Consider the following 21,058-nt stretch of genomic DNA (forward strand, 5'->3'; position numbering starts at 1 on the left):
TAAACACCCTCTCCATAAGCCTCCTCTCCCAAAAATTATAATAGGTCTTTTAATTATCGAGTTACAAAAGAAAACAGGAAAACTTTACCTAATAATGGCAGTTTAACAAGAAACAGGTGCAAAAAGCAGCTCTAAATGCTTACCGAAGCAAGAATGTTACTACTTATCCCGAAAGTTCCCAGAAAAGCATCCAGCACATGAAAAAATAGGCCTGAACAGGCACAACATAGCTACAAAACTCAACGGTCTGCTACTGCTTAGAAAACATGTCCAAGGAAGCAGAGATTATGGAAACACAAACCAGTAAGACTAAATTATCTGCAATAGCCTCCCCAGAGACGGAGATCCTTACTAAAAGGCAGAAAGTAAACATACAGACTGATATGATATGCAATGCTTCTCTGAACAGCTATCAAGCTTCAGGAACAAGATAAAACCAAATGATGGAACGAATGAATGATAGCAAAGAATCTACCAAAAACAATGAGTTACAGATCACCTTACTAAAAGAAGAACTAAGCACCAAAAACGCAATAATACAGGACATTCAACAAAAAGTACTAGACCTTGAGGCAAGAAGTAGATGCAATAACATACTCATCAGAGGCTTACCAGAATTCTATAACAATAGTCAACTCACTGAAATAATTACAAAAATCTTCCTCTTTATATTAACCTTGATAAGAAAGCCAATACACCTGTTATAGAAAGAGCACATAGAGTGTTGCACACCAAACAGAATTCGAACTCCCCTAGACAAATATATGTAAAATTATTGAACTTCCAAGATGTGTAAAATTACTTCTAGCCGCCAAAAAGCAGAAACAAATTATCTGGAACAGCCACAGAATAACTCTATTACAGGATCTCCCAACTGCTATAAAAGAAAGACATCAGAAACTTTCACCTTACTGTGCAGAACTTAAGAAAAACATTAAATTTCAGATGAGGTACCCCAACACTCTGATTTTCACATTCAGCGAAGAGAAGTTTATAGCAGACTCACCTAAGGAAGCCAAAACTGCTTTTTTGAAATGCTTTGGCAAAGCTCCTGATAACTGATCCCTCGTGCAGTTAAATCTGTCACTTTTATTCTTTTTAGGTTAGCGACTACGAGCGTTAACAGCCCAGACGTCAAATATGATATCTGAATAAATCTGTGTGAAATTAAAATGTACAATTAAAAACTTGTTTTTTCCTTTAGCTTCTTTTTAATTATTTGCACCCGGAAATGCTCACCGACAAGAAGGGATCAGCAAAAGAACATAAGTGTTATTTTCTGTTGTCAAGTAAGAGCGTTTATTGGTGGCAACTTCCGGTTTTGGATCCGATTCCTTTGTATAAATGAAGCACGCCCAAAGAAAAACAGACTAAACTTGTGAAAGAAAGTACATCTTTTCAAGGTCTTAACCCACAACTGTAAATTAAGGGCATACAAGATACTAGCTTCTGATGAACATTTAGTGCGGATCACAGGTATTTTATGACAGAAGTTAACATACAGATGAGAAAGATATTCTCAATCATATTAAAAGTCAGTTAGTAAAAGTTGTTTTTGAACCTTAAATCTATTACAAATGTCTGAAATAATAATAAGATGCCTGTTAAAGACTTGGTCAGTGATATATTACTGCAATTATATCTTAGAAGAATTGCAAAACCAGCAATTTTAAACACTCGGTTGTGGTCCACTACCTATCACAGATCACAAAAAGAATGCAATATGGTGTAGAATCTCAAGCATGTTTAAAAGTAGTTATAAAAAATTCTAGGTCTTGACTTGATTATCTTTGAGTGATGACTACTACTGTTTGATACTAGGGTGATTTAATGCCTTGTAGCTCTCACATAAAAATAAGTATTCTTTTCAATGACTATAAAGCTGCTGGCTAGAACTAAAGAAACCTCTAATGTTATATTGTGCAAAAAGAATTAAAGACAATGTATTTTTTGTTAACAAAGTTAAAAAATGTTGCAATGCTTTATGAAAGGGCATAAAGTAAAGTAATAGGCATGATACTATATAAGTTTAATGAGCTTTTCTGTTCTGGTTAGCTTTATCCTGCAAATTTCATGTCTAATGATCATACTTCTGGTGACATTCAGAAAACCAGTTAGCAGCAATGATAAGCCTATTGCTGAAGGGGTAGGACATTATATTATTAACTAATAGCATGATGGTTAAATGCACCCTATTTTCTTTTTTTCACTATAACATAAATAGGAGATGACTGGATTTTTGTAAAAAGGGTAAGGGTAGCATATCTAGGAATGATATTTCATCTGAATATATGTTTAAAAGGTTTTTTAGTGTTCTTTAAAGTTGTTATAATGTTTGTTTTAAGTTGCATAAAATTTTATTTCAAAAAGAAGTATGCTCTTTCAAACAAGAGGGGCGGGTGGATGGGCACAGGTTTGGGATTGAAAGAGTGAATTGCTACTGCCGTGTTCATACCTCAGTATGTACATATACCTTTAGCATTAATAGCTATATTACTTAATCTTTTTTATGAGAGCCTGGTAACCAAATATACCAACAGCGTACAAATGAAACATTAAACTCCAGTGACTAAGCCGTTAAGATGTGGATTATAGATTGTTGGAATGTGAGGGGGTTGCAAGACAAAAATAAGAAGAATTTGTTATTACACTTAGTATACAAAAATCAGATGCTCGCATGTGCTTCCTACAAGAAACACATATGTTAAAAGAAGAGTGGAAAGGTTCACTAAACAAAACATGGATTAAAGAAATAATCGCAGCTGGGGATAATTCAAAATCTAACGGCATAGCAATAATAATTAAAAAGTCATTTCAACATGCAATTACTGAACAATTTTCAGATGAAAGGGGTAGATGGTGCTACTTCACAACCATTAACACTTTTAACAATAAACAAACGCTTTTTTCTAAACGTTTATGGTCCTTGTCAGAAGCAGCATGATTTTATCACAAAAATTCACAATACTCTAAATAAATTCACTGAGAATGAAATAATAGTAGGGGGTGATTGGAATGTGGGAACAGACCATACTAGTAACCCCCAAGCACAAAATTTGCAAGCATCAATCACCCTGAATGAACTTATGATCAACTTAGGCTTAACAGACCCTATTTCTTTTGGGGAAGGACAGGAAAGAAAGGGCCTATATACATATCATTCCAAATGTCATAATACATGGTCAAGTATAGACTTTTTCTTTATTTCGGAGTCTCTGACAGAATAGGATGTTAAGTATTACACTGAACCGAGATATTTTTCAGACTACTCCAAAATCTCATTAAAAATTAATATGTTAAATAGATCAACAAATAGGATTAAAAGTAGAAGTTGGTCTTTAAATAATAACCTACTGTTGAAAGCGGAGGTAATTTGCGAAATAATCAACATTTTAACGCATCTAGACATGAGTATGGAAAGTACAGATATCCCATATGACATCCAATGGGCTGCTTGCAAAGCACAGATGAGAGGTGTCCTTATCCAAAAAGCTACTTATTTCAAAAAGATAACAAAAGAGAAAGAAAATAAACTAATCAAAGAATTAACAGAGTTGGAGAAAGAACTTCAAACTAATTCAAACCCTGATGTCGAAAAATTAATAAGTAATACTCAAAGAAAACTATACGAGTTATATCAATATAATTACTCCATATACGAGCCAAGATGTATAGCAAGATACTCGGAATGGGCACAAATACCATCAAAAGTGTTAGCCAGTATCATTGCAAACAGACAAGAAGTGGCCAGGATTGTACTTCTTCATTATCAAAATAAGGTTTTCAGGACAGACGGAGAAATAATAGAGGTATTTCACCAAATTTATACTGAATGATATAGCTTTAATAACCACCAACCCTCTCAGAAAGAGATTACAAACTTTCTCTGCAAAATAACATTTCCAAAGATTAAAGAGAATCATGTAAGAAATTTAGAGGCATCGCTCGAACAACAAGAAATAATTGATGCCATTGGTAGACTGAAAAAGGGAAAAGCCCCAGGCTTAGATGGATATACTTCAGAATTTTATAAAACATTCAATCAAACCTTATCATCAATTTTGTTGAAAGTATATAATTACATAAAAGTATATGGTATATCTGAGCATCATTTAAGTAAGTCGAAAACCATCTTCATACCTAAAAATAACTTAAGACAGATCCAATCTGCACAACTATAGGCCCATATCTTTAATTAATGTAGATATGAAAATACTGTCATCAATCTTAGCTGAGAGGTTAAAAAAGGCTATGCCTTCTTTAACTACACCAGAACAAACTGTTTTTTTTTTTATTAAATAGATGTGGGATAACACATTAACTATAGATGCCATGTTACATCTTAATAGAAAAGACAAAAACCCGAGATATGGACTAATATTTGATGCATGCAAAGTAAGTTGGAGGTTCTTATTTGTGACCATGGCACAATTTAATATACCTAGGAGCTTTATCAACTTTGTCAAAACCTTATATAATAAAACTTTTACTTACCTTTACATTAACAGGAAATTATCTGAACTTATTAGAATACTGAACAGAACTAGACAGGGCTGCCCGTTATCCCCTCGTCTTTTTAACCTATATCTCGAACCCTTATTACTCACAATTGTTCAAACCACATTTCACTCTATCCCTAAAACTCTTAATGTTAAAGTCTATCAGCATATACAGATGATTTAAATGTATACTGTGAACATCCTATTTCTGATATTCAGTGGCTAAATGATAAAACTGAAAAATTCTCAAAGTTTTCGAACTATTCAGTGAATCATAATAAATCACTTATATTTTCCATTAACCCACTACAACATAAAGAGTTTTTATTTTCTGAGTCTCCATACAAAATTAAATACTCAGTTAAGTATCCCGGAATACAGTTTGAACATACTTCTTCATCCATGTATCAGAACAATCTTATGAAAAAATGGACTGGTAATATGCAAGACATTCACAGATGGCAGCTACTTAATTTGGCCCCGTTACCAAAAGTAGCAATCATAAAGATGAACGTTTTATCCAAACGTTTATATCACTATAATGCCTCTAACTTGTGTATCCCTAATAACTTTTTTCAAATGATCAGCAAGGAAGTGGCCAAATTTATTTGGCACCCAAAATCTGTTAGGATAAAATATGAGAAGCTGAGTTACCCTAAATTAAAAGGGGGTCTAGGTTTGCCAGAATTTTGCCTTTATTATTGGATCATATGTTCAGAGTTATTCTAATCTCAAATGTTGAACTGAATAAAGACACATGGCATCCCTTATGGGTTAAAATCTGGCATAATCATATTAAAAATAATAATTTCAGCCTAAAGCTTTGCCCTTTCTATCAGCTGAAAGTTTAAGTAATTCATCTATTAACAGTACATTGAGGCAAAAAATAAAGATTTTCCAAACTTTAATAAATTATGTGGAGTTAGAAAAAGCTCATCCATACCTCCAATTCATATGAACCCCAATTTAAGACTAAACAATAAAATGATTAACCTAGCAGACTTCCCCTTAATTAAAGACTGTAGCGTCTAGGATATATACAGACATAAAGAGAAATCACTATCGGAACTCAGAGAGGTACTAAAATTGGGACAGAAATATATTATTATCTTACGTCAAATCACAGAACTTCTTACAACTATAATCATAGATGAACCTAATAATGAAAATGACATTCCTAAGGTTATAGCCATTATGAACAACCTGTCCAAAAAGAAAAATATGTTATCAATTACTTTTAAAGCATTAACAACTTTTAAATATCAAAGTGTTTTGGTATTCTCCGATTGTTGGAGTCAATATAATAACGAATTAAGTGAGGATCATAAACCAGTAGCAACAGAATACACTTTGAAGTACTCTCCCTTTCAAAAGCTTTTACATACACAACTGATGATCAATAATTCTTACTTTACACCGTGCATCTTAAATAAATTTAATCATAATAAGTCCCCAGCATGTTCGTGTTGCTCCTTTCCTCAAGCTGACCTACGGCACATCCTTTGGTCTTGTAAGCATACATATAAACTCTGGGATTCCCTTAAAGTCAGATTGGAAAAGATGGGATATCAAAAATCCACACCATCATGGGAAATGACACTTCTGTACATTACTGATGCTAAACTTCCTAAACTGAAACTTTATGTACTTATCACAATATGTTTATTAATCAAACTATATATAAAAAAAAACTGGATGGATCGTACTAAACTATCTGGGAAAAACTTCAGAACCTTGGCAACAAAATGTATGTCTTCACAAAAAATCTTTCTAAGAATCCTAATAAGAAAGATTATTATCAGGAATTTTGGAACCTGATCTTTACTATTATTCAGGATGATTAGAGAAGTTGATATTCACCTAATCAGAGGATCATACTAGATTAGGATAATTGGTCTTGTCCCTTTTCAGTAACAGTATTATTAAAAACATTATTATCTGCCTTTATAATCCATTACTATTAGTGTCATCAGTACCATTAACAACATTATCATACTTCATTATCATCATTAATACTATTATCATACATTTATTTATTTTTCCTTATTACATTTGTTTTATTTTCTCTTTTTACGACTGCTGGTACTTCAGGAATCTAAGGTTTTTTCTGTAATACCTGGCTCTATTTTCCTAAACACTCAGTAGTTGTATATACATATACATAGTAGTACTTAATTTTTCATAATATTTTATAAATGTTTCCTTTTTTCTTAACTTTATGAGAGGTATTAATTACTAATGGGCTTATCTTTTGATTATGTAATTACTGTGTCTTGAAATTTTTTTCTTCCGAAAGTCATGTTTGATTTTATGTATGCTTATTACCTCTTATGTGAAAATAATAAAATGTTATTTTAAAAAATATATATATACTGTGGGACCTCCAACAGTTAATCTGCTCAAAAAGAATCTCCATTTTTTTCATTTAATGCATTTCACAGCAGTGGAGAGGCCTGGAGGCTATCTTAGGTTTTTTTTTTTTGCTCCTCACCTCTGATTTTTTTTCCGAATTAGTCCGCAATTCTGATGACATTTTTTTTTTACAAGGGGCTGGGAAGTGCAAAAAGGGGGCATTATCCAGGCTGACAAATGATACTGTTAGAACTCTGCACAAAAGAAAGAACAGATTTAGCAAGAGGAAACAAACATGTACATTGGCTACCTGGTAATTAAACCCATCTTTTAACAAAGTTCTTTAAGCTAAATCAAAGAGTTAATACTTCCTTACTAAACAAGCCCATTCTTGAGATATCGTCAAAAATCACATTGCATTTCAAAAGTAATCTTATCAATGAGGTAACTGTTGATCCTTTCATGAAGTAATATGATTCATTCCTCATAAACTGTAACTGTATAATTATATAACCTATATTACTTTAAATAGGTTACAAGTGATGTGCATACCAGCATCAATCCTACAAAACAAAAAACACTACAGTCTGCAGTTAATCTGTCTAAACAGCATCCAAAGTCAAAAACCTCTTATGCATGCCCATTAAATACAGATGTAAATGTGCTTTCTTTATAATTAGTGTGTGTGTGTGTGTGTGTGTGGGGGGGGGGGGGATTAGTTCTAGAGTATTGGTAAACAATTAATTTTAATAGTACAACTCTGAATAAATAATCTGGAAATAGGACGCATATGACTCTGCAGTAATGTAGAGAATACATAAGGCAAGAGAGTCAGATCAGTACACCAGCATTTTACATTAAAGGAATACAATAAACGCCATTATTCACATATTTTCAGATCACCATAAATCCCTTATGGTGATCTCTTTTGAAAGTCATTATTATACTGCCCCTTCCATTTAATATTAGCATTAGAGAGCAGGTGTTCTAGCTCTGCAAGAGGTTTGTTTCTGCATTAGTCCCACAGGTTCACAAAGATAGCACAACATTTTCACAAACATTGATTATTCATTCATCAAATGAGAGAAAGCATGACAATTACTAAGTAAAAATATGACTGACAACAGCTGAGGATGTGTCACAATATTTGTAAAAATACAGAAGAAGCCATTTTAAATATAACAAAATGCTAAATAAAAATAAAATTAGGAAAATATAACAATAAAAACAGAACCAAAGTACAGATTTTAAGAACCAACTACATTAGCTGTTTGACTGAAAACCCAAACAGCAGATATTATTAGAATCCATGTTTAAACAATTTGCCTTTTCTTCAGAGAAGAGTTAAAAAATATCCCAAAAAGTATGTTCTAGCTTGACCGTTAATGCTTAATTCAGGCTTTTAATATACTAATTCAGCAAAAAAAAAAAAAAAAAAAAAAAAACAAGCTCACCTCTGGTTTGAACTCAAACTTATGTGCATCTTTCTTCAAAATATTTATTGCTTCATTATATGATAAGCTGAAACAAAACATGAAAACTGTAAATTGACAGATGCTGGGAAAAGCCGAAAGAAGAAAAAGACAGATATAACTATAAGAATCCATTCACAAAGCTATGTATTAATTAAGAGGAAACATCAATTCAAAGTCTCCCACACCTAAATGAAAAGCAGGTACCATTAAGTTATAGACAGGTAAAATGTATTTTTTTCTTTATTTCAGTTAAATTCCCATTGCAAATCATATTAGGCAGTGTCTTGGCTGGCACATTTCAGTATCTTTGGTCCCCAAAAGCTGCTTTCAGAAAAATGCTGCTGTACAGATATTCACTATGATGTTTAGGAAGTTACACTGTTTGTTATAGGCTCCTTATGAACATGTCTCTGTTCCTCTATTTTCAGTCAGTTAACTAGCTATCATAAGAAATATACCAAGGAAGAAGCAAGCAGTAGACAAATAAATATAAAATACACAGATCTTTGTAATGGCATAGGAATTTGAAGACATGAAACACAATCAGAAAGTGTATTACCAATAAGTGACTCTATATACTGCTACATTGATGTGACAATATTTTCAAAGGCTGCCTTGCAAATTAGTGCTTTACATATGTAGGATACTAAAGGGCCATCAACTAACAGAATCTAGGGTAATCCAAAATAAAAATAATATTGATATGAAGCGTCAGAAATGTTGGGGTTGGATGGTTCTCTGTGTGTCAAGATGCAGTTTATAATGAAGAGAATATCCTTAATGTTAGCAGACCAATGACACCTTGAATCGTTGTTACTGCAAAATTGCTATTTTGCCAGTGTCCTAAAAAGAAGGGCACTTTTGGCTTTAATCTAAAGCAATAAAATAAATTTCTACGCTCAGCACCAAGGCTAGTTATAAGATATTTACAGGACAAAGTGTGGGTTAGCTGTCAAAAGCCAGGGCTAAGACTTGGAACTGCAGCACGTTTGACAGAGCCTGAAGGGGAAATCACTGGATACAACTGTTTTAAGGTAGACTATGAGCTAGTAATGAAAGACAGAAGGACCACTCACTCATGTTCTTTTAGAAAAGGCTACCAAATGGAAGAAGAAGGAAGGCATGAAAGGCTAACAATGAAACTGGGAGAGAATTCAACAACCTGCAGGGGCTAGCTGTGCTCCCCTGAATCCAACATACTGAACAGTCACTTCCCTTGCTGCTAAGAGCTATGGCTGTGCATGTTGTAGGAAAAAGTCATTTAGCAGATGCTGAAGTATGGAAAAGGACACTATTACACTTTCTTCTCAGACTGGAACTAAAATTCCTATCCTTTCTTTCCTTAAATATATGTGGTTTTCAGATGCAGCTGTGCCTTCTGAGAAACAGGATCCAGCCCAATCTATCCTACCTGTACAGCATGACCCCCATGACTGCATGAAAACTGCTTGATCTTAGGTCTAAAGATGTTGTAAAATCTCCAATCTGTAGGTCTCCTACTGCATGCCATTTCTAATATCATAAAAGTATTTTCGGATTTACAGTTATTTAAAAGTCAGCCCTACCAAAGACAAAAGACATATAAACTGTACACAGTGAAAGGAAATTTCTATTCAAAACCACAAATGCAGAATAAACTGAGTGTAACCCAAATCATTTTGCATTACTCACGACAAGTTTGGCAGGTATGTTGAAATATACAATACTTAAAATAATAAATACAAACAATTAGTAGAACTAGCACACTTTCAGAGCCACAAATAAGAGAAATTTAATTAACAAAGCCGTGTGTGTGTGGTGTTGTATTAAGTTGTTACATTTTTGAAAAGCATAATAAATTCACACACTCAAGTAAAATAGGTTTTTAAAATGACAGTGGATAAACTCACATCAAATGTATTAAAAAATATGGCAATAAAATTAATGTATTTATTTATTTATTGGCATTTGTTTACTGGGGTAGTTCACTGGGCCATTAAGAGCCTATTTTCAGTTGAGACCCAGGGAAAGAAGCTCCATAAAAAACATAAACCATTTAACAGAATCAACAATGTGAAAATTTACATGAAAATGTAACATAACACAACAAAAATTAACTATACAAGACTTACATGAAAAAATAAATAAATGCAAAGGCAAACAATAGCAATTAGTTAAAATGAGGGTAGGTAAACTCAGCATAAATGACTGTGACAGAATAACTAAACAAGTTGCAAAATATGTATATATTTTCAGTCCATTCTCATTTTAAAGTATGTTCTAACCACTTCAGATTAATTCTTATAGTTACCATGCATTATTTAATATGCCCTACTCTTTATTCCCATTTTGTAGTGCAACCTCTGTTCTAGACTCAACTATAAACTCAACCAGAGCTGTTCTGTACTTAATACTTCCCTATCAAATTTTCTGTCTTGTCTTTCCACTCTCATTTCAAAGTATTTTCTAACCTCTTTTGATTAATTTCAACAGCTCACAAGCATTATTTTATATGCCCAACTAATAACATTTTGTTCTTTTTTTACTGGAATCAATTCTCTCGCGTAACAGCAAACTGGACAACAAATAGGTTGTCAGCACACACACTTCACCTCTCACACAAAATGAGGTCATAACACAACAGCACACATATAATAAAGATAAAAGCACTCAGACAGCTGCTGTTCACCCAAAAACTCCTTTAATGACAAAGCACAGCACACCACATAGTTCTATGTGGTGTGCTGTGCTGCGTCATTAAAGGAGTTTTTGGGTGAACAGCAGCTGTTGGAGTGCTTTTATCTTTATAAGTGACTGCTTTTGCACTTGGTCCATAGTTTGTGTTCTGTTTAGTGGTTGTTAACAACACACATATGCAGAGGTACTCACTAGAAGTCTACCAAAAGATCAGAGACCTCTCAAACGTAAACCACTTGCACATACGGCCATGCAAATATTACACATACATCAGTGTCTCAGCAAATAAGCCCCTAAGGCAAAACACATCAAAACCTAATGTCTTGGTCATAGACAACTCCATAGTGAGATACACAGATGTCCCTCTCACCAGTCATTAAAGATTGAAGGGTACAGAGAAGGTCATGGTCAGCTGCTTGTCAGGTTCTAGGATCCATCAAATCACACATGCACTCAAGTCACTCAAGAAGCACAGTTATGAGTCTGTCATAGTCCATGTTGGGGTAAATGACTTGAGACGTACTTCGCTGGACGATATGAAGAGAGACATGACTGAACTCACAGATTATGTGTTTCAGGTAGGTATGACTCTAAGCAGCATTCTACCTTCACCCAGGATGATGCCACAATATAAACAAAAAATGACTGACTTCAACAATGGCCTAGCTTGTGATGTCAGTCCAGGGGGATCCAGTATCTGTCAGTTTGGGAAGACATGGTTGACAGGCCATGCTACCTTGCCAGAGATGCTCTGTACCTGTCTCCTTCAGGCTTAACAATTTCTGATGTAACAAAATCCTCTTGACACAAACTCAAGGTTCTGTTGCTTAATGCTTGGAGTCTAAACATGAAACTGCACTCCCTAAATTGTTCTTATGGTAAACTTATATAATAACAATGCTCCACATAAATAGATATATACATTAAAATATATAAATATATAAAAACATTATATTAGTATGTATATATGGTGTATGTATAAAAAAATATGTAAGTATATGTCATATCCATATGAATAATTCATGAAAATAAATTAAATAAGGTAGACTATTATATAATAATGATCATATAAAATGTGATTTGTATTTTAATATACTTGAAATTGATATATGTTCATTGATGCCTGGTTGTGTACATGCATTAAGTCGCAGTTGCCAAAGACATTCCTTGGCCTCTAATAAACTATGTTCATCACCACCTTTACATGTGTTGGAAGGAATCCTGTCAATAATAAAAAATAAACATCTCTTAAAATTAATATATCTTGAGCTGTGAATAAAAAGTGAACTAGTTGTTTTGAGTTTCTTGATATCCCTAACGTGTTCAGCTATATGTTCCCTTAACTTTCGGATGGTTTTGCCCACATAAAATGCAGGGCATGATGAACACGTAGCCAAATACACAATCATTTTGGTATTACAATTACAGTGTCCAGGACATCTGATGCTTCTATTAAATGTATTCACAGCTACATAGGGACCATTGTTAATAAACTTACAAGTACGACAAGTCCCACATTTACTCATTTTAGACATTGTAAAATTCTATTTATTAGTACTCATTTCGTATATTTCCTTCAAATTTCTACCTCTACTGAATGTAATTTTGGGGTAGCTACCAAGAATGTGCAACAATTCACTATTGTTGGAAAAAACACTAAGCCAAGTCTCCCATAGAATGTTGACAATACTGTATGAAGTATCATTATATGTTAAAATCATACTTCACAGGATTATCATCTTTCACAAAATCATTATCTAGTCCATATTTAATAATAGGTTTAGACATCAAATATCTTTTATTAAAAACCTCTTTTTTAATATTACTAATAACAACATTTGGATACCCTCTGTCCAAAAACATATCCGATAATTTATCAATTTCAAATTCAAAGGCCTTGTCATCACTAACTATTCTAGATAGCCTAACCATTTGTCCCTTAATTAAACTCTTTTTTGATAATAGGGATGGCAGCTATTAAAATGTAAAAAAGAATTTGAAAACGTTTTCTTCCTATAAATATTAGAATGTATTTCATTATTGTAACAGAGAAAAATAATATCAAGATAAGGGCAACTATTTTGAAAAGTTTGACTAGTAAAATGAAGAAAATCAGTTGTACTTCCTAAGAATTGTACAAAATCATCAAATTCAGCACTTTCACCTGTCCAAAAAATAAGAACATCATCCAAAAATCTTAAATAAAGAGCTATCTTAGACCAATAGGAAGATGTAAAAACAAACCGCTTCTCCCATTCGGCTAAAACAAGATTAGCATATATGGGTGCACATCTTGCACCCATGGCAACACCTGTTTTTGTCTATAAATTTCGCCTTGCATAATCATAAAGTTATTTTCTAATACTATCTCCATCAATTCTCTCATAAGTTTACATTTAGCAGTATTCATGTCACTAAAATTAACTAAACTAGCTTCAAACATTTCTAAACCTTGTTGATGGGGTATAACTGTAAAAAGATTTATCACATCAATGGTGGCCATAACAGAAATGGAGTCTATTTTGGTAATTTGCTGCCGGACTATGTCATCACCATCACAGCAGCAAAAAAATAAATAAAATAAAAAATTTTCCAAAGCAAACTACAGCTTACTTAGTGACAGTATAAAAAGTTTTATAGCACCCCCCCAATCACAAACAACAATGACTTCTATACAGAGGTGTACACAAATGTCCTGTATAAACACTTAAGCAACTGTACAGACTCGGCTGTGCCTGACCGGATTAAAACCAGGTCCTCCTGAAAAAACAAGCTTCCCTTGTGGACCTGAAATATAAACAGATTATATAACAAAAGGAAGAAGCTGATGTCTAAGAACAAGAGGGAACTGACTTGGCAGAGGAAAAATTCCATCCACAGCTTGAACAAGCAAATCACAAGTCTTGTAAAGTCCTCTAAAGCTAACTACAAAGATAAAATGGCATCCATAGCTAAGGATAACCATAAGGCATTCCTTAACTATGTCAGAAATCTAAAAGGGAATGCCTAGCTATGTGTCAAACTGGTAGTAGATGGTAGCATTCATGCTATAATGGAGGAAATTGCCAACTTGCCAGCTGACAAATTTGGTGTAAACATCACCCCCCTGTCCCCACCAACCATACCTCAAAGCAAACCTGACACCAGTCCTGTGCCTAGTATATCTAGAAATCAGGTCATATCTGTGCTCACCAAGGCTAAAAACATGGCCTCAATGGGACTTCCTGGGTTGCTTATTAAGCAATCTAAAACAGGACATAGTGGACACACTTGACGTTCTCTTTAACTACAGCCTGAGAACTGGCTTTGTTCCAGCAGAGTGGAGAAAAGCAACAGTAATACCCTTGCACAAAGGGGGACCATCAACTGACTATGGGAACTACAGACCCATAAGTCTAACCAGCCTCATCTGCAGGGCCATAGAAAGAATCATCATGGACTTTATCAACAAGCACATAGGTGACTTTCAGACTCTATACCCAACCCAGTTTAGTTTCATTAAGGGTAGATCATGCTTATTAAACCTAGTAGAATTCTTCAAGAAAGTCACCTAAGCTCTGGATGAAGGTAAAAGAGTGCATACTGCCCATCTTAACCTAGCCAAGGATTCTGACACAATCCCCCACTCAGGTATCATTGAGAAACTCTCCCAGCTGGGGATTAACCCTTACGTCACTAGTTGGGCAGCTAAATGATTCACTGACAGAAGACATACTGCCAAAGTTGGTGATTTCACCTCTTCCAGTAGACCTGTCACCAGAGGCATACCACAAGGAACTGTGCTGGGCCCTTTACTCTTTGGAATCTATTTCTCGAAAGTCCAAGCTAAAGTAGATGGCCTTAGGCTTACCAGGTTCGCTGATGATTGCAAATTGGGTGCAATCACTGAGTCTCCCAACAATGTTAACATATTACACGATGTACTAACACAGACAAATGACTAGTGCCAAAGCCACAGCCTAAAACTAATGGAAAAAGTGCATTATTATCCCCTTTGACAAAGCAGAATTTCCTGATAATTACAATACTGACCCCCCCCCCCAAATTCAAACCCAGTAGTGCAAGATCTGGGAACACAGGCAGATGGCAATCTGAACTTAGACCATCAAGTTTCCACAGTGGTAAGGAAAGCCTTCTATGTTGAGCATCTCATAAGTAAGGGCATCGCATCCAGGTCTAAGGATGTTATAACTCCACTGTACTCGACCCTTATCAGACCATTACCAGAGTACAATGTTCCCCTTTGCTTGTACTTCATCAGACAACTGCAGCAGCTGGAGAGACCACAGAGGTTTCTCACTAAGAAAATACAGGGCCTTCAAACCATGTTTTACGTGGACAGAATGAAAGCCCTGTCACTGTTCTCTTTATCGTATGGCTGCTGAGAGAAGACTTGTGTCTGGCCTACAGGGTAGTCTCTGACCCTGCCCTGATGGATATGTTGTACATCCGCAAGTCAAATGGCACAAGAGTCACTGGCTCTATGGTTGTTAACCTAGCCTGTGACATTAACAGATGCTGGAGAGACGGCTGCATCTCCCAGGGAATGCTACTACACTGGAATAAACTTCCAATTCCCATGAAGCAGAGCTCCATACTGACCCTATTCAAGCACAATTTGGACAAATGGATGGGAGATCACAAATTCACCCCGAGGTGGCACCCATGTCCCTCATGGACAGGGGTAGTCGGTGTTTCTCATAAGATGTGCTCTGTGAATTACGTCCATCTAACCCTAGACAACTGAGGCAACTCAGGTTTAACATGGCTAGGCTTGTAAGGACTGTATGGCCGCTAGCCTAGTAACCTCCTATGAACCCATGAGCTTCTGTTCTAGACTTAACTCTAAACTCAATCAGAACTAGTCTTCCACTTAACCCTTCCCTATCCCTTTCTCTGTGCCTATACTCCGTTATCAATTCCTAGTAAGGAAGGCAGTCTCCAATCTGCAGTCCAGATTTCTGCTTGGGCTCATTTCAATTTATGACTTTTCTCTTCCTAGCTATTTACTCCCAATACTTTAGTCCCTCTGCTAATTTTAACCAATACATTCTAGCTCCCACCTACCTATTTTCTGTGTCCCTACTTACAGTCACCCCTACTGGTACATATCTTTCCTCTGTTCCCACGTTGGCTTAGTTCTAAAAATGCTTTCTACTACTTTATAAATATAATATTCTGTATGGCTGTTACTTTTCTCTCGAAAATCCTACTCTCTCCTTACTTCATGACCCCCCCCCCACACACACACACAAGTTTCCAGATAATTTCTTTCCATTTTGATTAAGAACGTGTTTTTTTTTTTAATGCTATTGTATGACCAATTAAAAATTTGAGAGCTCCTGTTTTAGGTTGTATAAAACATCAGATTAGGCATTTCCTAAGGAGAATGAACATTTTTCATTAAGTCAAATTCCTTCCCCCATTTAAAAAGTAAAACTGCGTCATTTTTTTAAATACTAAATATGCTTGTCCTGCATATTAACTTGAATGTCAGTCACACTCATGAAAAATACACTTAATAGACCTTTTATTAAAATATACTTAAAATTGAACTTAGCATTCTTATTCTTACAGAATTTGAAATTGTACTCCCTAGGCTATTCTTAAGTCATTGATTGTCTTTACATGTGAAAACTTATGTGCATTCAAATATTTCAAAGCACCTGCTGCAATGTAGTGTAGCAAAGTAATATATTTAAGGAATGCAGCTAAGGCAACTGTCAAAAGTAGTTTATCTTTATTTCACTTTGGAATGTTATAATTCAAGGGATTTGCTGCTGTGATTTTTATTTATTTATTAACAATGCTTTGTGAGATCAGGTTTTTAATAATTTGCCACAAACTGTGCAAGGGAAGAAACATAAAATATGAGTGGTGTCCACAGTACAGTGTTAATAAGCAGAAACTGGCTTCAAATAAATTAGAGCCCTTTTAGAAGGGGATACATAAGCATTGTAATAAATCATATACTGAGTGCACATTTTTCGAAAAGCATTTTACAGAGGACAGTCAAGCCATTATCGTCCAACATGGGGTCAAGTTTAACCCAATATGAAGAATAAAAGTGGAAGATGCATGATTTTTTGGTAAGTTGTGACTTTTTAGTACAATACTGATAAATAATTAGATGGGTAGAATAGGTCCTTTAGTAATTTAATTTGTAGAATGGACCAGATAATGTTAATATTAGCAGTATACCCATTAGTTAGATCTCTGAGGATGAAATTATTTTTATTTTTTATTTTTTTTTTGCAAAGAAGTCAGCACATGACCAAAGGAGGACAGTTTTTTAGCAACTGTATTGACATCACACATTACACAGTGACATCAGTCTACAATCCATTATTAGAAAAATACATTTTTTTCCTTTGTACAAATTATACATGAGTTTTGGCTTAACAATGATTTAGTTTAACATGACCTAGATTGCTTGAATCCTGCCTTCCCTGAAATATCACTCCTCCTGAACATTATACTGTTTGTATTGTTTGTACAGATTCCATTTATTTTTATAAAGTTTAATTTTTCCCTTTTTAAAGATCACATATACATAGTTCTTTTATCTCCTTTACAATACCTTGGTTTTGCTTTTGATTTCCATTTCCTAGTAATTTATTTTTTTGACAGCCAATAGTATTAAACTTAGTAGGTATTTACTGTATGTAGACAATTCAGTTTCTATATCTCAGGTCAAAAGAATCATTTCCACAGCTACAATAATTTGCTCCCCAAACTTTCTGGCAAAGTACTCTATAGGAAATTTCTAAAATTTACCAACTCATTAAATTTCCAAAAAACATGTTCCCAGGTACCCCTTTCTTTCCCATCATACCTCCAGCGATTGCTACCAACCACTAGAAAAATTCTCTGAAGTTTCCTTAGGTTATAAAAATATCTATACAAATACTTCCAAGTAAACATCTTAAATCTTCTAGAGTTTGCTGCATACTTAGGAGCCATACAAATATCATCCCGCTGTTTATTTCTATACTGCCTTTCCATTCTCATTGTAATGTATTTTCTAACCTCTTCTAATTGATTCTTATAGTTATGTATTATTTTATATGTTTTAATAATTATAACTTTTTTAGTCCAGCTTATGTTCCAGATTCAACTAAAAATTCAACCATAACTGGTCTTTCAGTAAAGACTCTCCTACCCTTTTTCCGATGCCAATACTCTGTTAACAACCTCTGGTAGGGAAGGTAGAATCCAAGCTGGAGTCTAAATTTCTGATGGCTTTTGATGACTTTTCCCTCCCTTATTATTTGCTCCCAATACCTTGGTTTCTTTGTTAATTTTCACCAGTAATTTCCAGTTTCCTCTTGCCTATCTTCTGTGCCCCTGTTGGTAAAATCTCTTTTCTCCACTTGTGTGTTGGCTTAGTTCTCAAAATATTTTCTGCTGCTTTGTACACATAATATTCTATATAGTTGTTACTGTTTTTCCAAAGTACGTACATCAAAATCCTAATGTCTCCTTACTTTGTGAACTCCATACCGTTTCAACATTAATTCAACATCCAACACAGAGAATTTCACACTCTTGTTCCTGCAAAAAAAGCAAGATAAACTGAAAATGCATTCATAGTTAAAATATTAACATTAAATTTGGAGGATTTTCCATTGACCAGATTATTCACGGGCAAAAAATAAGCACACTGTAACATTCAACAAAATAAGGAAACCAAGGATCATATCCAAAGAACATGACTCATACACCAATGTTCCTGTTTACTACAATCAATTCCTTTCTTTACACCACAACTACTCCAGGGTGCAGGAACAAAGTCTTTATACAAACACAAGAACTGATTACAGCCCCTTATATGACTGTGTACACTGAGATGATTGCTTGTGATCAAATGAATGAACTAATGTATGAATAATAACACAGAAGCATACCTCTCAACTGTACAGATTTTTGCAGAATGTCCAGATTTCTGCCTCATATTTTTAGTCTGTTTTTCATAAAATTGTGGTTTTCTGGCAAATTAGTGGCAAATCATTAAAAAATGAAGTTAGAAAATAATGACAGACATTTGAGTTTCAGACTTCATGCCCTTCAGAAAATTCATGCTAATGCAAAACCTGTTATTCTATGAATTTTCTAAGTTTGTAAGAGCAATATTCAAAAATTGTACCTATTTTTGGGCCTTTGTCCCACTTTTACTTATGGCTTTGTCCAGATATCTTGCTCTAAGAGGTTAAGAGGTATGCACATAAGTGTATTTCAGTTCTCTGCTGTGACAGAACAATATAATACAACCCACTGAACCCCCCCATTCTGATCCAATCTCTTAACTCTAGAATCTGTGACAAGACCCTAAATCAGGAAGAAGAGATTCTAAGTATATACTTAAAAAGCTGTTAGAATAACAAGGCTTTGGTTAGCAAAGATTTTTGCATGGATACAAAGCCTGAAATGCACATGCCAGTCATTATCTGGTGACCGCAATCTGCAACAATTTGCCAGAATGTCACTTATTTTACAAGGAACAGACCAAAATAATTCTTAACTTCTTTGCCCAAGAATTTTGGATAAAAGCAGAAATAATTGAAGGGGGGACTGACAAAGGCCACAAAATGGACAGCTCCTAAATATTCCATCCATCCATAACCCCTTTTCCCATTTTTGCACATGGGGTTGGGGTGTCACTTCAGCAGTGACAATCATCTCGAACAAGGTTTATAATGCCAGGTGGCTAGCCCTGCTGTGGTAGCTCATTCGTACAACGCACTTGCGCACACTCGCACACACACACACACACACACACACACACACACACACACACACACACACACACACACACACACACACACACACAGTCACCTTGCAGCCAGTTTAGCATGTTCAATCCACCTACTGTATGTCTTTGGAATGTGGGAGGAAACCCACATGACCACAGGGAAGACATACAGACTCCACACAGAAGGCACCCCAATCGAGAATCGAACCGGAGAACCTCTTGCTGTGAGGTGACAACACTAACCTCTGCACCTATTTGTTAACCAGGTAAATGCTCTGGACAAAGTGCTATATTTAAGGACAACCCAAGATAACTGTTTGAATGACTTGCTCAAAGTCATGCATTAGGCAAATGGAGGTGGAAGGACTGAAACCCTGTACTTTTGACTACAGGAAGCTCAGCACCTTAAGCAATAGACAACTCTAATTCACTTAAAAAGTTACAGAACAGGTGTTGCACAGACATGCACTTTCTGAAATACAAACTATGGAACTTTATTGACTGGTATTACTGACAGTAATGCTCAGTGATTTACCACATTTCTTTTACCAGGTAAACTTACTGAACAAATTGTCCCTTTTCAGGGGACTTCCAGGCACAGTGCATGGCTAAACGACTTAAGTCACACTGTAGGCAAATAAAGGTAGAAGTAATTAGAACCTGCACCATGCGAACAGAAGGCAACTCATTAACAGCTAAGAGCTTTAGTCCTGTCTGCTAATTGGTAGGCCAGATAATGACTGACAGTTCATAAAACTGAGACAAAATCAGAGATGTTTTGCAAAACTGGAGACATAAGAGGCAGGGAAATCTAATGCATTTCAAAAAATTAACAGAACAGAGTTTTGCATCCACATGTATTTTCTGAGCAACAAAAATTATGACATTCTAATGACTAGCACTTTTTTTCTTTCGGCTTTTTCCCGGTTAGGGGTCACCACAGTGGATCACCTGTCCGCTCATGACTGGCAGTGGAGTTTTACGGTGTCAAGTTGCCAGCCCAGCGCCCAACCTTCCACAGAAGGCACACACATGCACACACTCACACTTAGGGCCAATTTACAGTGTCCAATCCACCTACAGCATGTCTTTGGGATGTGGGAGGAAACCCGAGCACCCGGAGGAAACCCACGCGACCACAGGGAGGACATGCAGACTCCGTACAGAAGGCAGAGAAGGCACCCCAGCCAAGGATTGAACCGGAGAACCTCTTGCTGTGAGGCAGCAACACTAACCGCTGCACCACAGTGGCCGCCCAATGACAAGCACAATGGGGGAAAAATGACCCATTACAATTTTCATGG

At 35.3% G+C, this 21,058-nt stretch overlaps 1 protein-coding gene across 1 annotated transcript in view; it reads right to left on the reverse strand.

Annotated features, from left to right (window-relative positions):
- The window catches only part of NARS2 (asparaginyl-tRNA synthetase 2, mitochondrial), a 1,353,496-nt gene that overhangs the window by 293,206 nt on the left and 1,039,232 nt on the right, over positions 1-21,058 (reverse strand). Inside the window, exon 9 of the mRNA XM_044072015.1 lies at positions 8,306-8,372. Within this exon, the coding sequence (XP_043927950.1) occupies positions 8,306-8,372 (67 nt within the window). The remainder of the gene's footprint in view (positions 1-8,305; positions 8,373-21,058) is intronic.

Source organism: Protopterus annectens, chromosome 5.part0, assembly GCF_019279795.1.
Source record: "Protopterus annectens isolate FY-2018-M chromosome 5.part0, PAN1.0, whole genome shotgun sequence".
Taxonomy (NCBI): domain Eukaryota; kingdom Metazoa; phylum Chordata; order Ceratodontiformes; family Protopteridae; genus Protopterus; species Protopterus annectens.